Genomic DNA, 22884 nt, shown 5'->3' with positions numbered 1-22884 from the left:
TTTTTGCTGGTTCGTGGATTTCTGCGGACAATGGGTCTTTTAATTTCTGGTACATGCTTCCTCAGTTGGTTTGCCCAGTTGATTTCATACAAGGGACACTATTGGTGGATGGCTGAGAAGCTACCCAACTTACTTTTCTCTCTCTCTCTTGTGCTGACTCTCTCTGATCCTGACGTAGGGGGTGTGAGCAGGGGGGCTGTTCGCACACCTAGACGATACGGACGCTCGTCTAAAAATGCTGAAAGATTATCTTCACGTTGCTACCTTCTGTGTGCAGCTGCACCGTGAAGCGACATGCTGCAAAGTGCTTCGCATACTTAAAAGCTCAAAGGACACGTATTGATTTTTCTCTGTCTCTCTCTCTCTCTCTCTCCCTGCTCCTGATGGAGGGGGTGTGAGCTGCCGCCTTCAACAGCTTTGTGCCGCGGTGCTTCTCATACTTAAAAGCCAAACAGCCCTATTGATTTGTTTGCTTCACTCCTTTGAAGAGGAAGATATGTTTGCATTCTTTTAATTGTGAGACGGAACTGTCATCTCTGTCTTGTCATGGAGCACAGTTTAAACTTTTGAAAAAGAGACAAATGTTTGTTTGCAGTGTTTGAATAACGTTCCTGTCTCTCTACAACCTCCTGTGTTTCTGCGCAAATCTGTGACCCAAGCATGACAATATAAAAATAACCATATAAACATATGGTTTCTACTTTGCGGATTTTCTTATTTCGCGGGTGGCTCTGGAACGCAACCCCCGCAGTGGAGGAGGGGGACTACCTGTAATGTGTTTCTTGTCATTTGAAACATAGTGTAAAGGCTTAACAAGAATTAAGAGATTTTTTTAAGCCCCAAAGAGAGCCTTTAGCCAGAGAGAAATATTAATGCCCAAATTAGATGGCCTTTTTTGAGGAGTTATTTACAATCTCCACAGCTAAGGTTCTTCTTTTTGGTGCAATACTTTAGCAAAGAAATGCCTTACTGTACTATCACATTAGTCAAGAGTTCAGAATATCCCTGGTGGGCTTGATCAAATGATCATCTTTTTGTTTAGAAATAGTAAGTAACTACTAGTAGTGTGACGAGATCTCGTTGTACGAGATCTCGCGAGATCAGATTTGTCTTGTGAGATGCGTCTGGTCTCGCGAGAACATGACGATATCCTTGCGTTATTTGCATGAGGGAGTGTGAGGGAGAAGTAAGGATAGAAGATGCGCCCGCGACATTTAAATCGTTGGTGTGGCAGCATTTTGGATTCCTTGTGGAAATAAGAAACGGCGAAAAAATGACAGACAAGACAAAGACAATTTGCAAACACTGTAAGAAATGTATACCGTACACCTCTGCTAACACAAGCACTATGTAAAAGCATTTAGAAAACAACCACAGCTCATTACTAAAAGCTGCGCCTGTGAAGAAAACGGAAAGCAATTCAGTTCGCATGAAAGGGCAAACAACCATAACAAATGCCTTTGCAGCTAAACTTCCACCATCCAATGCAAGAGCCACGGCAATAACAAGAGACATCGGCGTTTTCATTGCAGCCGATATGAGACCATTTTCTGTGGTGGAAAATCTGGGATTTCGGCGACTCATCCACACACTGGAACCAAAGTATGCCATCCCGTCACGCACACATTTTACTCGCACGGTGGTCCCGACCCTCTACAGGGAGTGCAAGGTAAATGTTGTACAGGCTCTGAAAGAGTCAGAAACCATCGCCATAACTACTGACGGTTGGACTTCTAGGTGTACACAGAGCTATATCACAATTACAGCCCACATTATCAACAGTAATTGGGAAATGGTACATTTTGTACTGCAGACGCGCCCACTTTTTGAATCACACACAGGGGCAAACGTCGCTGAAGTTTCCAAGAAGCTGTCACACAGTGGGGTCTTAAAAAGCCAAACCATTGCATCGCTATTGTAACAGACAATGCGCGTAATATGGATGTGGCTGTGCGCGAGGCAGGATTTGAGCCGCACATCAAATGCTTAGCGCACACAATAAATCTCGCTACACAGGCTGGCCTCAGTGTTGCGCGTGTCACTCGTTTGCTCGGGCGGGTGAGACGTGTAACTGCTTTTTTTCACCGGAGTTCGACAGCTGCCGCGGTACTGACGTCTAAGCAGAAGCTGCTACAACTGCCACCGCACAAATTAATAATGGATGTCGCCACGCGATGGAATTCATCATTGGATATGCTGGTTCGTTACCTGGAGCAGCAGCGCTCACCAGCCCAGAAATAAGACAAAATGCCCGAAACATTGACACACTGGATACCTGCGACATTGTCAATGCCGAATTTCTTGTGAAAAAATGTAGACATGCTTATATTCTTAAAAAAGAACATGACCATATCTTAGGCTGTTCTGTATAGGTCATTACCTAGGTCTTAGCTCTTTTTCCATGCTTAAGAAAATTTTGTTAATTGTTTTGCACTCTGAGTTTTAAGACAGCACTACTTTGATAGTTACACTAATTATGGTTAATTGCACGTAAAGGGATATTTATGTTGTTTATTATTTATTTTTATTTATACTATTTAATTTTATTGTGCAATTAATTGCCTGTCAGTTTGTGGCAAAATATTTTGCAGTGTTTACATGTTATTACTGCATATCATTCATCAAAATAGAAGTTTTATTTCATAAAGTTGATTTCAAAATGGCATGCATTTTTTGCATTTTGTGTTTTTCAGTTAAATAAAAGGCTATTTTTGCTATATATTTAAACATTGAGGATTTCTTTAAAAAAAAATGTCTAAAAGTCTCGTCTCGTGAACCCAGTCTCGTGTCTCGTCTCGTCTCGTGGGAAAAGCGTCTCGTCACACCCCTAGTAACTACTCATGTAGAGATTTAAGTGCATGGCGAATGTGTGAATTAGCATTCAGACATGAAGTGAATAAACTTGCAATACAAGATTAAAATGAGATTCTTTTCTCATAGGTCGTCTCATAGTTGATTTTAGCATGTAAAATAATTGCCCTGAACAATTAACAGTTTGTGTGTATAGTATTGCAGTAAATCAGTTTAACATGACAATAGTCATTCTAATATTTTTAAACATATATGTAAATAAAACGGCAGTCAGTGTTTATTGACATACATAACCTCTCTAATTTTTGTCCCTTCATCTGTGTTGTTGTTTTTTTTTTTTTTTTTTTTTAATCCACTTTTCTGGTGCATCCCTATGGTCCTTACTGCAGTAGTCTGCCACAATACTGACATTCCAATATTCCTGGCACCTTCTTTCCATGTCCTTGCTGTCCTGATGGAATCTTTCATTCTACTCCTAACTTATCACTGAAGATTTTTAGGGAGACATTCCAAATAAGAATGGAAAAAATGTTGCAACCCTGTTCTTTAAACTTGTCTAATTCATTTTTCATAATTTCTTTATAATTTGAGTTTTTATTGTTTTTTTTTCCAGGTTGTTCATCACAGTATCAAATTCTGCAACATAAATTCAGTTTTCTAGTATCAAGTCATGCAAACATGCCCTGTTTCAGTTTAGTTTCAGACAAACACAAAAATGTTCATTACAAATATATACTGTAAAACAGGCTCCATCTTTTGGTAGGGCTTTCACAAACTGCTTTGTTAAACCAGGCTTAATATGAAACAGCGATAGCAGCCCTTTATTTGTATCCATAAAGCTAATTTTGATATTGTTGGAACCAAGCTGTAGGTTTTTTTTTCCTAGCTGGCCATACCTTCTGAACCCAGTGTAAATTCTTGGCTCTGCTGTCCCTTTTATAGAGAAAACACGGGCATCTAATGACTTCACATGTCACAATCTGCTGCTGTAACTCACGACCGTGTTCAGTTCCAGCTATGTTGTGACCTTATTACTGAAAAATACTTTTTGCTATTACAAAATATTTAATTCATATAAGTTATCATTGAAATGAATTGTTAATATTTAATTATACAGTAATCCCTCGCTATATCGCACTTCGACTTTCGCGGCTTCACTCTATCGCAGATTTTATGTGTAAACATATTTAAATATATATCGCGGATTTTTTGCTGGTTCGCGGATTTCTGCGGACAGTGGGTCTTTTAATTTCTGGTACATGCTTCCTCAGTTGGTTTGCCCAATTGATTTCATACAAGGGACGCTATTGGCAGATGGCTGAGAAGCTACCCAACCAGAGCGCGTATTACATATTAAATAAAACTCCTCAAATATATTGTGAGCACGGGGGCTGTTCGCACCCCTAGAGGATACAGCCGCTCCTCAATATATGCTGAAAGATTACCTTCACATTGCTCTCTTTCTTGCTGGGCTTACATATAGCTGATTTGTCAAGCGATATGCTTCCAGCACGGTGCTTCGCATACTTAAAAGATCAAACAGCACGTATTGATTTTTGATTGTTTGCTTCCTCGCTCTGACATTCTCTGCTCCTGACGGAGGGGGTGTGAGCAGGGGGGCTGTTCACACCCCTAGACGATATGGACGCTCGTCTAAAAATGCTGAAGATTACCTTCACGTTGCTCCATTCTGTGCAGCTGCTTTATCAAGCGACATGCTTCCTGCACGGTGCTTCGCATACTTAACAGCTCGAAGGGCACGTATTGATTTTTGATTGTTTGTTTTTCTCTGTCTCTCTCTCTCTCTCTCACATTCTCTGCTCCTAACGGAGGGTGTGTGAGCAGAGGGGCTGTTTGCACACTGACCTAGAGGATACGGACGCTCCTCTAAAAAATGCTGAAAGACTAACTTTACATTGTACCGGCGGTGCTTCGCATACTTAAAAGCCAAACAACCCTATTGATTTTTGTTTGGTTTTTTTTCTCTCTCTCTCTCTCTGACATTCTCTGCTCCTGACGCGCACTCCTTTGAAGAGGAAGATATGTTTGCATTCTTTTAATTGTGAGACGGAACTGTCATCTCTGTCTTGTCATGGAGCACAGTTTAAACTTTTGAAAAAGAGACAAATGTTTGTTTGCAGTGTTTGAATAAAGTTCTTGTCTCTCTACAACCTCCTGTGTTTCTGTGCAAATCTGTGACCCAAGCATGACAATATAAAAATAACCATATAAACATATGGTTTCTACTTTGCGGATTTTCACCTTTCACGGGGGGTTCTGGAACGCAACCCCCGCGATCGAGGAGGGATTACTGTAGTGCAAAAACAAAACTCACCTAAAAATGTTTTGTGAGAAAGGTAATGTGACAGAGGAAAATAGTTTTAATTTTTGAATTTGGTGTGCAGAAATATTTGAAAATCACATGAAATAATCAAGTTTTTTTCCCCGTCTATTCCTGTGAGTTGTTATTGAGTAGTAGCTTAGATCATTCACACAGAACATCAGTGATGTCCCTTGTTTTCTTTAGTCCAGGTGTCAAATTACATTTGACTTTGTTGGTCTTGGTCTGCATTTTAAGAGACATTAAAGGAATATTCCACCAAAAAATGGTATTTGTTTGTGTTAACTAACTCAGTGATGGCCAAGGAATTTTATCATCTCATGTTTTCATGAAAAATGGAGATAAAAAATGCTTATGATGATATAATAAAGCCTTTTAGAAGTAAAGAACTGCCTCTCTCACACGATAATTGATCGAGAGTCTTGTCTTCAGTTCAAAAAGGCAATCCTAAGGAAACTTGGGTTTCCTGTTTGTGATGTGCACCAATATTTCCAGACCTATTTAGCAACAATTAAATAAAGAAATGTGTTTTCCATGCAAGACTGGATAACTGACATGTGGATTATACAACACAAGTAACACAAGATTTTTTTTTTTCCTTTTCCATGTGTGTGTTTCTCACGGTTTGCCATTGTACTGCATTGGACGCCTTTATGTTGTATAATATCACTAACTATCTGTAGTCTGCATGAAAACATACAGTAAGAACAAAAACTTTTCTCGACCATCATTGCAAACAACAAGGGGTAAGTAACATATAAAAAAAAAAAGTAATTTTTGAGTGGAGCATTCCTTTAAGATTCCAGATGAGGCTGATTAGCATTGCGTTAGAAAATTATATATACAGTGCATCCAGAAAGTATTCACAGCGTGTCACTTTTTCCACATTTTGTTATGTTACAGCCTTATTCCAAAATGGATTAAATTCATTTTTTTCTTCAGAATTCTACACACAACACCCCATAATGACAACGTGAAAAAAGTTTACTTGAGATTTTTTGCAAATTTGTTAAAAATAAAAAAAATGAGAGAGCACATGTACATAAGTATTCACAGCCTTTGCCATGAAGTTCAAAATTGAGCTCAGGTGCATCCTGTTTCCCCTGATCATCCTTGAGATGTTTCTGCAGCTTAATTGGAGTCCACCTGCGGTAAATTCAGTTGATTGGACATGATTTGGAAAGGCACACACCTATCTATATAAGGTCCCACAGTTGACAGTTCATGTCAGAGCACAAACCAAGCATGAAGTCAAAGGAATGGTCTGTAGACCTTCGAGACAGGATTGTCTCAAGGCACAAATCTGGGGAAGGTTACAGAAAAATTTCTGCTGCTTTGAAGGTCCCAATTAGCACAGTGGCCTTCATCATCCGTAAGTGGAAGAAGTTTGAAACCACCAGGACACTTCCTAAAGCTGGTCGGCCATCTAAACTGAGCGATCGGGGGAGAAGGGCCTTAGTCAGGGAGGTAACCAAGAACCCGATGGTCACTCTATCAGAGCTCCAGAGGTCCTCTGTGGAGAGAGGAGAACCTTCCAGAAGGACAACCATCTCTGCAGCAATCCACCAATCAGGCCTGTATGGTAGAGTGGCCAGACGGAAGCCACTCCTTAGTAAAAGGCACATGGCAGCCTGCCTGGAGTTTGCCAAAAGGTACTTGAAGGACTCTCAGACCATGTGAAAGAAAATTCTCTGATTAGACAAAGATTGAGCTCTTTGGTGTGAATGCCAGGCGTCAGGTTTGGAGGAAACCTGTCTTGCTTCATGATAAGCTCCTTCCGATCAGTGTGGATGCATTTCTCTGTAAATTAGTAGACAAAACATTTCAGTATACTGCTGAATTTATTCTGCTCTTACCATTATGTGTTAAATCATCAAAAAAGATTAGTGAGCCTCAAGAAGCATCCATGCAAGCCCAAGCCTCTGCCTCCAACGTGCTTGACAGATGAACATGCATGTTTTGGATCATAAGCAGGTCATTTGGGTTTTCCATCACTTTGGTAGAAATTAATCTTGGTCTCATCTGTTGTGTGGCTCATCTCTGTATATTTTTTGTAAATTCCTATCTGATTCTTACTATTGAGGTTTGCATCTTATGTTGAGGCCTCTATTTATGCTTTCAAAGTCTGTTTTGAATAGTGGATTGTGATACCTTTACCCATGCTTTTCGGCAGTTGTTGGTGATGTCACCAACTGTTGTTTTTGGGCTTTTCTTAAACGCTTTCACAATGTTTCTGTCATCAGCTGTTATTTTCCTTGGCTGATCCATTTGATGTTTGTTGCTCAGCACACCAGTGCTTTCTTTCTTTTTCAGAACATTCCAGATTGCTGTATTGGCTATGCCCAATATGCAATATGTCTGATTGACTTTGCATGTTTTTCTTAACTTCAGAATGGCACTCTGTTAACACCAAATACACTCTTCACAGGTGACGCCCAAGGCCAAAACCAAGGTTTAACATTCAGAGCTGTTTATTATTTAAATATTAAATGTAACAAGACACACCTGGAAAACAAACATCTGGCAGTCATGTGTTCTTATACTTTAGCTCGCCTAAATGTTTGGTAGGCTCTATAAAAGGAGCCATGTTCTATGCTGTTTAACACATCTAGATATGAACACCAGGAAATAAAAACTGAAATTTTGAACTCTCATCTTGTATTCGTCTTTTCATCTTGTGGATTGCAAATAAGGGAGAGGAGAACCAAAGAAAAGTTGAGTTTCCAACCAGGTCACCATGTTTACTGTGAATGTCCAAATCAAAGAACAATATCTGCCTTTTGAGCCTTGGCTGCTTCTGTCAATTTTGAACAGGTCTGTTAGAAGAGGTGTAACTTAGCTGAGTGGAACTGGCTGGGGTGCCCTTCTTAGATGGCTTCTTGGACCTACAGAGGAGAAAAGAGATGGTTTTGTTATTGTTTTCCCACCCTACCCCCTCTTTTCCTGGTGGGTTTTTGCATACCTTACCTGAGCCTAGACAATAATATAAATCAGCGTCACTTTGTTCAGAAAAATGTATAGCAGTGCCAATCAGGGTACGTGGTTTTATTAAAGATTTTTCTTTACAAGGGAAATTTTTCGTCTCAAAATAAATTTACTTAAGTTAAAGGTTGGACTTCGCATACTGAAAAAATGACAGATTAAGGTAATTCAACAAAAGTGATTTTTTTTTTTTAAGAAACCTTTTTTTACTCATCTTTATTAAGTGTGATAGTAATTTAGGAGAGCACTATGTATCTGCGTATATTTATGTATATGTATATATATATATATGTATGTATAATAGAAAGGGAGAGCGAGCTAATCTATATATAGCTCACATCCATTAGTGTGCTTTTTATTAATAGGAGAGGTTATTAAAGTACATATTTTTTTCTTTTGGTAAAACTTCCTTATTCTCCCCTACAGTGACTACTAGTAATTGTCACATACTTCAAATATAAGCAAACATCATTGTGAACACATACATATCATATAATGTTAACTCAGTATATTGTTTTCTATATATCATAAGCAAGTTAACCAAATTATTATTTGTTTAAATACTTTCATAACTTTAAAGTCATGTAAAGGCAGCTTTTAACAAGATAATTTTATTTCAAGTACAGCCCAAAAGTATGACTAATGAAGAAGAATGTTGCATTTGAGGTTTAAACCACCTTCTTGCAGATGATGTTTTCCTCTTTTCAGGCCTTTAAGCACAATCATCAAGCCCATTTTCTGTTAAATGTCCCATCTGTGAACTGTTGTAGGAATTCTGTTATTTCAGAAATGTTTAAATTGCTTATGGTAAAACTGAACATTTTTCATATTTCTAAGAATTTTAGAACAATTTTTTAAAAAAATCACAAATTTGATGTTTAAATTTTAGTTTAACCCATCAATACATACTGTTACTCCATACGTGGCTTTATATATAGGACACTGCATCCACTAAACAGTGTCATCTCCAGAGAGAAGAGCAGCTTCAGCGACAGACTGCTGTCAATGTCCTGCTCCACTGACAGACTGAGAAGATCGTTCCTCCCCCAAACTATGTGACTCTTCAATTCCACCTGGGGTTGTAAACATTAACATTATACAAAGCTATTGTCTGTTTTTACCTGCATTATTATCAATCTTTAATTTAATAATTTTTTTTGTATCAGTAAGGTGCTGCTAGAGTATGTGAATTTCCCCTTGGGATTAATAAAGCATCTGTCTGTCTGTCTGTCTGTCTGTAAAGGAGCATTTGCATTCCTGCTGAGAGAGAGCATCTTAGATACAAAAAAAGAATAGGTAGATTAAGGTAGATTTAACTTGCTTTAATAAATTTAGAGCATGTAACACAAATGGGATAGTAATTTTTCTGTTTTTACTATGTTCTGTCAGTATTTGAATGGGATTCTGGGATTCCTGTGTTTTAACTTTTTTCCCCAAACCTGAAACATCAGGTGGATTTTTTGAAGGCTTCTTTGACAATGATCTGTCCTGAGTGCCTACCAATTTAAAATGACTTATTTCCTACTTTTTTCTTCAGAAATCTCAGATCCTGAAAAGATGGAAACTGAATCAGATGGACCGGAATCTGAAAAGGTGAATGAGAAACTACATGCTACTGTTTCTATCTTGTAGCCTGTAAATGTTGCCTTTGAACATCAGAAACTATTTGGAGCATCTAAGTGTGCTATATTTTTCCTTTAGAGTTTACCCTGTAAAATATAAAAGGTGATTTGATTCTATTAGAATATGGTATTCAAACTGGTTTTGACAGTCAAAAAGATGAATTTGTGTTGGCAAACTTATTGGAATGTTTCTTGGTCACTCTTGGTGGCCTTAACATATTATGTGGGACTTGGTCTAGAGCATTTGTATTCAGATCTAAACTCCATACCTTATTTTGATGTTTAGGCAGAAAGCAAGGAAGATGCAGAAAAGCCAAGCGATCCGTCAGAGAAGCCACAAGAACGTCTTAAGAGTGAGCAGCCAGAGTCTGAGAAAGAGGATGCAGAGGCACCAGATGAGAGTACAACAGGTACAGTCAGGCCAAACATCTGACAGGCACTGTTTATGTAGTGCAAGCTATTTAATTCATCGAATATTAGTGCAGACAGAAATGTCCTCTTGTTGAGATTGAGTTATAAGACCATGAAAGACCATTTTGTACACTTTCTGTATAGACCAACAGGTCAAAATTCTAACTAGAATAAAAATTCAGTCAAACATAAAGATGGCAAATGAAAATGTGTACTTCAACATTTTTTTTTCTCATTAGAGAATTTTTTTTTTTTTTTTTTTTGGATTTCTTTAGATTGTCTTGCCACTTCTCAAATACACAAGAACTGCTTTTCAGAACAGAATTTTGGAAGAGCAGCATTTAGTATGTTTAGCAAAATTTCTTTGTTAGGAATGTTGACATTTTGTCTTTGTTTTCTACCTGAGAGATACCTAGGCATGGTGTCACAAAACAATTGCTGAAGCTTAGACTGAAATGAAGCCACTATTTGCATGTATTGTCTACTGAGCTCTGGTTCACAGTAAACAATGTTACAAGAATGAAGAACTCGGGGACTTGGTTATGATATGCGTACCTGCAAGTACAAAAAGTGTAGAGCTGGAAGTCAGTCAGAGTATAAAATTTTCATCTCCTTTGTTACAAGTAACCATTTGTAGTTTAAACTCTTCATTTGGGTCATGTTTATGTTACCAGATGTTAATTTTTGTGGCTATATGTATGCTAGGTAGCTTTGTTTTTGAAACTTTTTATTACAGTGGTCTTTTTAAATCCGTTGTTCCATTTAGATAAATTTGTCCTGTTTTTCTCAGGTACAGAGAAAGATAAAGAGGAAGAAAAGGAGAATATGGATACAAGCAGGGACAGTGATTGGGAGTCTGGTAAGAAGAAACTGGAGCCTGAATTAGAGGAGGGAAATATTGCCACAGCTGCTGCTGCTGCTCTTGCTTCAGCAGCCACTAAAGCCAAGGTATGTGCCTGAAGAAACTAGGTTAGTGTTGTAGGGAAAATATGCCTTTATTCCCCAAGCTTACACAACTTGATTTTGTTCCCCTGCTTTAGCATTTGGCTGCAGTGGAGGAACGGAAGATAAAGTCTCTTGTAGCTTTGCTTGTGGAGACTCAGATGAAGAAACTTGAGATTAAGTTGAGACACTTTGAAGAACTGGAAACGATCATGGATAGAGAAAAAGAAGCGGTGAGTCTGTATCTTTAATGATAGTTCTATCCTGATCAATACTACTGAGTAAGTGTGGAACAAAACTTAAATTTAATGATGTCTGAACTGATTAGAGGTTTCTAACTTGTTTACCCTATGACTAGAGGCATAGGTTACTTAATACTCTGTGGCATTAAATATAATTTCAGTGCTGCAGATACTGCTTTGAGTTTTTAGATGCTCTTCATCTTCACCAACATAAATGTTATAAAGATATGCTGAATAACTGTTATTAAACTTGTTGTTTTAGGCTTTGTGCACGAGCACAATGCAAGAGTTAAGGTGTACACTGAAAACTCATAATAAGTTAGCATATAACCATTTGTTACTTTTAGCAACTCAAATGCGCTTTGGCAACATTGAATAAGGCTCTTCATTTAAATTACAAATGAAAAATTACACTTGGTTATTGACCATTGATACTGTGAAATTACGATGGGTGTTCAATAATTTATCTGAGTATGAAAGAAAGTAGCAAGCATGTTGAAACAAAAGTCTGGACAGGTTGTGACACGTCTCAAGGTTACTCATTCACACTTGTGGCTCAGTGCAAGACTTAACATTCCAAGAGACAGGATGTCAGTAGAGTCCTTGTGCGAATCAAGTAAGAAATTGCTAGATATGGAGCAACGTTCAATGATAAAATGTCACAACAGAAGGGAAAAAGCCAAAGGAGATCCACGAACACATGACTGCAGTTTATGGTGAGTCTGCCCCATTTTCTTACAAAGTAAAATTTTGGAGCAAACAGTTTAAGTGGGGCAAAGGGGCCGGGCCGTTGAAAATGACCCTCACACTGAACGGCCTACAGAAGCAGCTTCCACAGAAATGTTCAAGAAAGTCGAGGATTTAATTTTGTCAGACAGACGAACTAAGGTTTCCTGAATAGGCGAAGAAATGGGCATTTTGGCCAGTCCAGTTTGTAAAATAATTCATGAAAAGTTGGGCATGTCAAGGGTCAGTGCAAGATGGGTTCTAAGAATGCTGATGCCATGTCAAAAGGCCACGAGGCTTTAGTGTTGTCAGGAGAACTCGAAGATGCTGCATGAAGACCAAGTGATTTTTTTTTTCATCGTTTGGTGACTGGAGATGAGATTTGGGTTTATTACAGAGATCCTGAGTCAAATAAGGTTTCAATGCAGTGGAAGCACAAGTCATCTCCCACCCCATAAAGGCTCAAGAGAGAAAAATCTGCAGGCAAAGTCATGGCAGCCGTCTTCTAGGATATTGAAGGATTTTTTCCTTCTGGAGTTCATGCCACACAAGACACCCATAACCAGGGAGAGGTGCGGCAACACAGTGATTAATTTGCAGGAGTCAATCAAGGTGAGAAGACAAGGAAATCTCACCTCAGGAATGCTGCTTCTTCATGACAATGTGATGGTTCACATGTAATGTCAATAACAAGCTGCATCTGAGAATGTGGGTTCCAGCAGCTAAGCCATCCACCCTACATTCCTGGCCAGGCTCACTCAAGATTATTTCCTATTCTGAGTTTTGAAGAAATCTTTCCGTGGACAGCGGTTTTCAAGTCATGAAGACATCAAGGCAGCTGTGATGTCCTGGTTTGATTGTCAAACGGAAGAATTTTTTTCAGAGGGGTTAAAGTCATTGCAAGAAAAGTGTGTTGAGCTGTCAAGGGACTATATTGAAAAATAAAAGAAAAACGTTTTTGAAAATTCTTTTCTTTCCTACCGAGGTAGATAAAGTATTGAATGCCCCTTGTATTGTCATGGTATTCATTAATATTTCATGCGAAATTGTATTCTTAGTAAAGTTTTATTTATTTTTTTTTTTTTAAATAAACTTTACTGTTCTTGTGATTTAAAATGGGGTCACAAGAAACTTTTAAATATTACAGTCTGTGATGTTGCTGGATCAGTATCAAAATTTTGACTTTGGTATTGATTCCAGCTTTCAGGCTTCAGTACTGGTATTGATTCCAGCTTTCAGGCTTCAGTACCAGTACTGAAGTAAATAACGGATAACCCTGTTGTGCTACATAAACTGAATGTCTCCCTGCCGTTTTACAAGTTAATGTTTGAATTCTAAAGCCCGTCAATAGGAGGTATGTTTTAGGGGGATTGTCCCACACAGAGTCTACAGCGCGCCTCCATGCCTTACTTCCTGCCAGTCCCGACAAAATTTCATCCCGTTGTCATTCCACTCCTGACTGCATTCTCGCTTTCCCTTTCAAACGGTACTTGAGTTGGGCTTATAGTGTGGTTGGATATAAGTGGGTGTTGTCAGACGCATGCGAGTGAATCTTTTTATGACTTTTTCAACAATGCAGTCAGAGTTGATGTATTAATATTGTTAAAAAAATACATTAATGAATTAGCAGTCTGAGTGATATTTATAGAATCCCCAAAAAATTTTGTCTTGATCATTACTTAGACTGTGCAAGCAAACAGCAGACCTTCAGATTTTGTCCTATCCATGTGCAACACATGCATGAGTACAGAGCAGGGTTTATATGAAAAAAAAGCACAAATGGCAGTGTAACTCAAGTACTAGTTTGGAGGAAAGGGCAGAGTCATGTTCCTATTGAGTACCACTATAAAAGAAGAAAAGGTTCCAAAAAAATTAAAGTACACATTTGCATATAAGTGAAAAAAAATAGGATATAACTTGTGGGAAGCCAAATGTGCAAGTTCATCAGCAGAAGTGAAGGAGTACTAGGTGACACTTGCTTCACATTTCCAAAAGTTCCAAAAAAAAAAGGAATAATTTTTGAAAGTAAGGAGGACTTCTTCTAGGTTAGAATGTACGTAGCAGTCGTCATTTCTACTTCAGATGTCAGTACGCTAAAATCAAAATTAATATAAACTAAAACATTTAAAATAATCAAATTGTTGATTAACAAGATTAATAAAGAGCCTTGGTATACTGAAGTTGTATGTCAAGTTTTGATTATATCCCTGCCACTTTCAAAATCTGGCCACCCTTCTAAACGGATACTGTTTTGGCATGCTTACCACTAAGGCAAGCATTTAAGTAAGTGTAATTTGCGCACACACCTGCACGATAACCTCTTGTCTGCAGTATCAATACAGTGTTACAAAGAGCAGAAGAATGAAGACCTGAGCACTACTTTTACTTTTGGTACCGAAAATACCAAACTGCTGGTACCATACCATTTAAAAAAAAAAAAATTTGGTACTTTTTCAGTACAAGCATGTGACGCAACATTAGTCTGAAATAGCTATAAATCAAGCACATCAGGTTCAAGTGTAAGTGGTAACAGGAAAATAATTATAGTATGTGAGTGAAATAGAGTTTATTTTCCATGTGGGAGCAAATGGAAGTGGCATGAAACTTATTGAAATCTGATAAGAGCAGTATTCGTACAGATCTGTCATGTTACCTTTAACTATAGGAATTAGGCTGTTTTGAGACCTGGTACTGGAATAATCCATACATCCCAGGTTTGATTCTGACAGGAGTTTCTAAAGTTGCTTTGCATTTCAAGAATTACTAGGTGTATATTGTATGTTTGTGTTGAGAAGGCTTCACTGCATTTTGCATCTGAAATAGATGCTTGCCTTCATATATTTTTTTTGGCTGAAGACATATACATTTTTAAATGCTTAGTTTTAAGTTGTTCCTGCCTTGTACTGCTTGTTCCAAAATACTGAGATTACTCCTTTGTGCCAAGTCTTATGACTTATGGATAACACTTGATGTTCAGTCAGCATCCCCCTGAAACTGTAAAGGTTGTATGGACTGCCTCTTCAGTCTTTGGCTCACTTGTACAAACTTCTCAATTCTTAGAGAGAAATGTTTTAACACATGCTAAAAGTATTACCTGTAGTTTTATTTTTGTGTGCAACAGGGGGACATACTTAAAGGGTGATATGGTACTTGTTTGTATTTTGGAAATTTTTTGCCATTTCTAGATAGCACACTTGCTCTTGCAGGTTTTTTTTCTGGCTCTGATTATAAAAATTTTCAGGCTTGTCAACTGGTCAAAGGTATTAGTGTCCTCCATGAAGGGGCCGTGTGCTTTTTGTTGTTTGTACCTGGAGAGAGCCTTCAGTAATTTCAATGAAGGAGATGAAATGTATGACATTGGTAAAAAAAATTAGTTGAACTTGCACAGTATCTTCTGGCTTTCCAAATAGTTAGTTATTGGGTCCTGTATGGTGTGTCCCCCTTTTTTCCACACCAGGTCTCTTCCTCAGTATTAGATGGGAGATTTTTTAAGGTATATGCAAGGGAAGTTTTGAAATAAAAATCAATTTAGCTGGATCGGCCTTAAATGCTTTCTCTTCTCTCATCTCACTAATGCTCTGCACATATGAACTCTTGTAAAGCCTGTTCTCTGTGTCTACGCAGTTGGAGCAGCAGAGACAGCAGCTGCTGACAGAGAGGCAAGCATTCCACATGGAGCAGCTAAAGTATGCAGAAATGAAGGCCCGCCAGCAAATGGAGCAGCAGCAGGCAGCAGCTGCACAAAATGCAGGGGGAGCACATCCGCCTATGCCAGGCATGATGGGCCACCAGCAACAGCCATCTGGCTACCCAATGATGCACCATCCAATAGGATCTCACCACCCAGGCCAACCAGGTGAGATGACACATTAGGTTAAACATATTAGTGTCTTACCTTGACTCAGCTGTGACAGGTTGTGGTATAGTATGTTGCAGGAAGATCCTATACTGTAGCCAAAAATATTTGTTTTGAAACATTTTATCAATACAAAGATCAAACTATGTCAATCTGTCCATTAAACTCCTTGGAAACACCAGCTGTGTTTGTATTTTCACTGCACCGTTTTTCTCTGTTATCTGTAACCGCAGATGATGATGATCTTCATTATTTCTTCTATTGGTTATTTCAACAAACAGATGGTAATATTTTCTGTCTATTGCAGGCTTAATGGGTGGACCATTGGGACCAAATCAGCCTATGCCTGGTAGGGGGATGCCCAGCATTCCTCCTGGTGCACCACCTCACCCACCACAGTCCAATCTGCCTCCAATGATGGGTCCTCGGCACCCTGGTGCACCAAATGGAATGTGTGAGTATTTGTGTCCTACCTGCAGCTTTGTGTCTTAAATGAGGGCCTTTCTGTTTCATTGGCACCTGTTGTTTTTTTTTTTTTTGACATTGAATATGCTTAGCATTTTCCTCTTTGGTCATCAGTACTTGGAAGCTGGATCCATCTCAACAAGAAGGCAATAATTATATTTGCAAGATTTCTAATGTGGTGATTGGCTTCTATTTGCCATTTCTTTACTCTTACTGTAACAGTTCTTGAAATTTTCATGTCTTTTTTTTCCTTTATTCCTATCAATTAATCATATATTGTCTGGCTTAATGCAGTACCTTATTGCTATTGGTCACTTGGTGGCTATTTGGTGGATATTTACTACCACAGAGCATTTGTGCAAAGAAACCTATTTTTTTGTCCTATTGAGAAGAATAGCTCAAAATCAACTTATAGTTTATGTCCAGTGAATAAACTTGATAAATCCTACTACGCTTACCCCAAACCACCACCCCTACCCTCTTCTTTTTTTTTTCTTTTTTTTTTTTTTTTAGTTTCATCAAGTTTGTCTTAGGTACTGATGCCTGGATGATCAGATGCCACATAATAATAGAGTACTTGCCGTTGATTTTCCAGCAGTCTAGTCATGTCCATGACAAAAGCAGGTCTATGATGCAAATCTCCCTAGCTATCTATTTGTTTTCAGCCTCATCAGTGCAAAGAAAAAAAAAACTTTTTTTGCACCTCTCCTTAATTGTTTGGTGCTGATGTGAACATATCAGGCTACGTACAACCATGTCACCAACACTCATGTTCTACTCATACCTCTTCTTTTTTTTTTTTTTTTTTTTTTTTTTTTTACAATTCTGTCTTTGTTGATTTATTTCTTGTGTGCTATTTAAATTGACTTGTGAAGGGCTTCCAGTTGGAGGTACTGTATGAAATAAATTCTCAATAAATATTAACTTCTGTCTGCTCTTCTTTCTTTGTAGATCCCACCCCACCACCACAGCCTGATGGGATTTCTCCAGCTCACATAGGACCTCCATCTACTGCCCCTCCAAGACCTGCTGAAAATTAGTCCCTCCCCATGTACCATTCTGAACTTTGCTAGGTTGTCTGCCTCTTCACTTAGTGTCTGGGATGCACTGTCTCTTTCGTAAACCTTACAGCAAAGCTCTGGCTTTAGCAGACTCTGTACTCTCTGGCAGATCTCTAATACCTTAGAGGCAGTTAACCTCATTCACTTGTACCACACTAGTATCCAGTTGTGCATCACTGCCTGGCTTTCAGGCAACAGTGCAGGAAAACAATATCTGGATGGTTTTATTTAAGCCTTTCTATTTCATTTCATAGTTTGTAGAAACCAAAAGTGACATCCTGTGTGGCACCCAGCTGCTGTTCATAGTGTGTCATGATAGAGGTCTGCCTTTTGTGTAGTGTCACCTTTCTCTTCCTTATAAATTTTTCTTCCAGCTCCGTTTTCCCTGGGAATTGCTATACAACAGCAGCTTCCTCCATAGCGGTTTATTGAAGCAAATATAAAAGCTTTCCATAGCCCATTTGTGTAAAAGAGCCCTAAAGTGGCCAATACCTGGTGCCCGAGAAAGGTTAGCCCTGTCTACCCTCAGAAGAGTGCAAAAGCCACTGTCTACAAGACTTGTCAATTTGTGGACAATTGTGCTTCCTGTGTATGTGTTAATATGCAGGGCCCTGTGTGTGCCACATATTCCTCAGCAGTTTCCCGTCCCTCTGTTTAATCTACCTCTAAGTCCTACCAGTGCCCCACCCACACTTCACTGTACATGTGGCTTTTGTTTCCTTATGTTTTATCTTGGTCTGTGCAGATGGCAGAGTGACGGTGGCTCTCTTGCATCTCAGAAGTGGAAAAACTACCTCACAAGTTGGCCGGTTTATTTGGCACAAACTTGACATTTGACCAAGCTCACAAAATTTTTTTTTTGATATAGTTCTGCAGCCGGAAAATGCATATTTTGGATTTACTGGGTGCATAATCAAAACTTGTTTTGTACCATGCACTGAGACTTGGACCTTTTGATATGTGGCTGTGCTTAGCAATAAATATTTTTGATACTTAAAACTCAAGCGTTTGACTAAAGGGTGCACTGTGTCTCCTTGAAGAGAAGGCATATTTTTTTCCTTTTCTTATCCCTAAATTTGTTTTTACGCCCATGTGGAGGCTCTATTTGACTTTTAAGTTCTCATTTTGGGTGGAATGGATGACACCCAAGTCAGGAATATTTTCAGAAATGCTGCTGCTCATAAGAGCTTCTTGTAGTCTCCATTTTCATACTTTGATAGCCACATTATTTTTTTCCATTTGCCATTCCTAGCATTGCTGAGCGGAGGTGGAGATGGGATGGTTTTACATTAGTTTTGTTCAGCTAATTTAAGTTGTTTGTCCTCTTGTGGCTGGCAACCACTGGATGTGAGGCTCTGTGATGTCTTGCCTGCCACTCCAGGTAGTTAGTCTTAATTACTACCTGCGTCTGATCTGCCATTTCCACACCAGGCCACAGTATTCCTTTTCCATAGTTCTCTCCTTGGTAGTTTTTATCTCTTTTCTAAGAACAAGTTTTTGAATATCTGGCTTTATATTCTTTTAATGTTGTTATGCATTCCATAAAGGTGGAGTGTGGTAGCTCACCTGGCATGGTTTGGTCTGTGATCTCCACCTCTCCTCAGGTTGCTTGTCAGACGTCCCCCACCCCACCTGTTCACCTTTCTACAAGTGACAGGAACCAATCGGAACAGGATTCTTTTTTTTTTTTTTTTTTTTTTAAACCTTTGTGCAGAATGTCACTGTTCTTGCAGTTTTAAGTATAATTGGTACTAAGACCTTAACACTGTCAAATAAAAATTGTTTTGTATGAATTCAGTTTGTTTGTCATGTCATTACACTCTTGTTATAAATTCCACTTGGGTTGGGGATCCGAATGAATGGTAGGATTACATTTAAGTAGGAAGACTAGAAGCCAGTCAAACTAGGAGGGACTGATTTTAACCACAACACTCATTTGTACAATTAAGAAAGCAAACTCCCCAGAAAAAGTGAATTAAAAAAAGAGCATGCATTTGAAGATACAGAAAAAATCAAATCTATATTAATTTCCTGTAAGTGCAAATCTGACACACAGGGAGATCAATTAAAAATCAACAATGACTGACTGATTGAGTCACTGGTTGGAGCAAAAACCTGTGGCCTCAGTTGGCCCTGAGGACTGGAACGTTGAGGACCACTGGTCTAATGTATAATGTGGACAACTGGTTTAAAGTGCGTCACATCCTTTATGATATCTGCTGCATGTACACTCATTAGATAAGTGTAAACTGTTGTGTATTTTGAGATGAAGTCTTTTCACATGAGACGCCCTGGTTGACCATGTTTCTTCACAGGACTCGTGGATTGTCACGCTTTCCATACCTTGATTTCAGGCGTTCACTACTTTCATGTGATACCACGTATCAGAACCAATAAAGACAATTTTGTGTGCTTTTGAATATTGTTGATATGTATATATTTTTAAATATAATCAAGCAATGTAAAGTAATGAACAATTACCTAGACTGTGTACTACAGGTTTAGTGTATCATTATGAAAATTGATAACTTAATAACTTAAAAACAATTTTGGTTCAGTGAGATCTGGGTTGTAATGTTATTTGTGTGAACTTGCTGCTTAGTGTTGATGTGTCATCCTGTAGACATTCTGAGAATATTCAAACAGGTGGAATACATTTAGGCAATTTCAGATTTAAGTGCTTTTGTGTTAATGATTATAACTGCAAAAAATATACTTGATTATAACAGTAAAAGTTAATATACAGTTTAAGATGGGAGTTAAGACCCTTTGGACCTGGTAATTTTACCAGTGCTAAGCAGGAAATAGGCTTTAAACTGCAATGCTGCATATTTATTAAACCACACTGACTTCTTACCCCTCGTGTGTGATTATTTCCTAAATTTAGTTCCATGTTGGGCTTCAAAACAGGTGAACCTCTCATTTACAGCACACACTTTTTTGTGAATCAGAAGGGTGCAAAATTTTCACATGCAATGGTTCTGGCCAAATCATGTCAAGCAGCTGTTGTAATAATTCTACTTGTAACTTCTCTAGTTGAATGATAACCAAGGAGGCTTCTAAATGTGTCAATGGTACAATACATTTTTGCATCACTCAAAATGTAAAGATGTAGATAGATGTCTTATAGCAGTGTTAGTTAAGTTGGTAATTCTGTAACTTATTTATGCGCTCCTATTTGTAGTATTACGGTACTGCATCCCTATTGGGAGTAGTACAGTCTGGGTTTCAATTGAGCAGGCTTTAGGTATGTGCGTGCCTCTGTGTACCACGAAGGGCAATTGAATAAATGTTTATGGCTAATGTCAAAGCTGTTACACTATTGTTTATCAGCTTTTAGATTCAGTCCTCCAGGTCCACATGGCTGCATGTTTTTTATTCCTTGGAATTTCGTCATAATGGTGTCTTTCATATTTTAAATTGATTAAAGTGTATTACTTTGCTGTAGCCTTAAATGTGTATGTTTCTTTTGCCTTTTTTACCACTTATTGTGGAATTTGGTCTTTTAAGTATATCAAACTGTTGATTATTAGAAATGAGTATTGCAGATTCTGGCAAAAATAAATAGAAATCCATTAAGAGTAAATTTCATACAGTTTTTCTTTATTGGGAGAGCCGTAGTTACGTGCAATAAATTAAAATATACATACAACAAATAGTGTACTGGACAATGTCTTTAGAGACCTTCAAAACGTAATGTTATTTTGGAGAAACTATGGGAATTTTATTTGTGAGTTGGACTCTGGTCAGTTCTCACCAAATTATCGTAATATGTAAAAATTGGGATCAGTTATTTCCCTGCCAGTTTCACTTGTCTGCTTATTAAGAAATATTTCTTAGGATTGAGCAGAAGTGTGAATATGCCACTGAAGTAATTCATGTTTCTTAGCATTGTTGTTAGTATTTATAGATCTGTTGTCAGCTGATCTTAGTTCACCAATTAATTAATGATCCAATATTGTTAGATTCCATTTACAGTGGTGTGAAAAACTATTTGCCCCCTTCCTGATTTCTTACTCTTTTGCATGTTTGTCACACAAAATGTTTCTGATCATCAAACACATTTAACCATTAGTCAAATATAACACAAGTAAACACAAAATGCAGTTTGTAAATGGTGGTTTTTATTATTTAGGGAGAAAAAAAAATCCAAACCTACATGGCCCTGTGTGAAAAAGTAATTGCCCCCTGAACCTAATAACTGGTTGGGCCACCCTTAGCAGCAATAACTGCAATCAAGCGTTTGCGATAGCTTGCAATGAGTCTTTTACAGCGCTCTGGAGGAATTTTGGCCCACTCATCTTTGCAAAATTGTTGTAATTCAGCTTTATTTGAGGGTTTTCTAGCATGAACCACCTTTTTAAGGTCATGCCATAGCATCTCAATTGGATTCAGGTCAGGACTTTGACTAGGCCACTCCAAAGTCTTCATTTTGTTTTTCTTCAGCCATTCAGAGGTGGATTTGCTGGTGTGTTTTGGGTCATTGTCCTGTTGCAGCACCCAAGATCGCTTCAGCTTGAGTTGACGAACAGATGGCCGGACATTCTGCTTCAGGATTTTTTGGTAGACAGTAGAATTCATGGTTCCATCTATCACAGCAAGCCTTCCAGGTCCTGAAGCAGCAAAACAACCCCAGACCATCACACTACCACCACCATATTTTACTGTTGGTATGATGTTCTTTTTCTGAAATGCTGTGTTCCTTTTACGCCAGATGTAACGGGACATTTGCCTTCCAAAAAGTTCAACTTTTGTCTCATCAGTCCACAAGGTATTTTCCCAAAAGTCTTGGCAATCATTGAGATGTTTCTTAGCAAAATTGAGACGAGCCCTAATGTTCTTTTTGCTTAACAGTGGTTTGCGTCTTGGACATCTGCCATGCAGGCCGTTTTTGCCCAGTCTCTTTCTTATGGTGGAGTCGTGAACACTGACCTTAATTGAGGCAAGTGAGGCCTGCAGTTCTTTAGACGTTGTCCTGGGGTCTTTTGTGACCTCTCGGATGAGTCATCTCTGCGCTCTTGGGGTAATTTTGGTCGGCCGGCCACTCCTGGGAAGGTTCACCACTGTTCCATGTTTTTGCCATTTGTGGATAATGGCTCTCACTGTGGTTCGCTGGAGTCCCATAGCTTTAGAAATGGCTTTATAACCTTTACCAGACTGATAGATCTCAATTACTTCTGTTCTCATTTGTTCCTGAATTTCTTTGGATCTTGGCATGATGTCTAGCTTTTGAGGTGCTTTTGGTCTACTTCTCTGTGTCAGGCAGCTCCTATTTAAGTGATTTCTTGATTGAAACAGGTGTGGCAGTAATCAGGCCTGGGGGTGGCTACGGAAATTGAACTCAGGTGTGATACACCACAGTTAGGTTATTTTTTAACAAGGGGGCAATTACTTTTTCACACAGGGCCATGTAGGTTTGGATTTT

At 38.5% G+C, this 22884-nt stretch overlaps 1 protein-coding gene across 1 annotated transcript in view; it reads left to right on the top strand.

Moving 5' to 3' along the window:
* Positions 1-19252, top strand: part of smarcc1a (SWI/SNF related, matrix associated, actin dependent regulator of chromatin, subfamily c, member 1a) — a 118717-nt gene extending 99465 nt beyond the window's left edge. The window contains 7 exon segments of the mRNA XM_051936171.1: positions 9672-9727; positions 10043-10166; positions 10958-11115; positions 11208-11342; positions 15702-15933; positions 16241-16387; positions 17350-19252. Of these exon segments, the coding sequence (XP_051792131.1) occupies positions 9672-9727; positions 10043-10166; positions 10958-11115; positions 11208-11342; positions 15702-15933; positions 16241-16387; positions 17350-17438 (941 nt within the window). The 3' untranslated portion in view covers positions 17439-19252.
* Positions 19253-22884: the final 3632 nt, after the last annotated feature.

Source organism: Erpetoichthys calabaricus, chromosome 13, assembly GCF_900747795.2.
Source record: "Erpetoichthys calabaricus chromosome 13, fErpCal1.3, whole genome shotgun sequence".
Lineage (NCBI taxonomy): Eukaryota > Metazoa > Chordata > Cladistia > Polypteriformes > Polypteridae > Erpetoichthys > Erpetoichthys calabaricus.
This window is presented reverse-complemented; position numbering and strand designations above follow the sequence as displayed.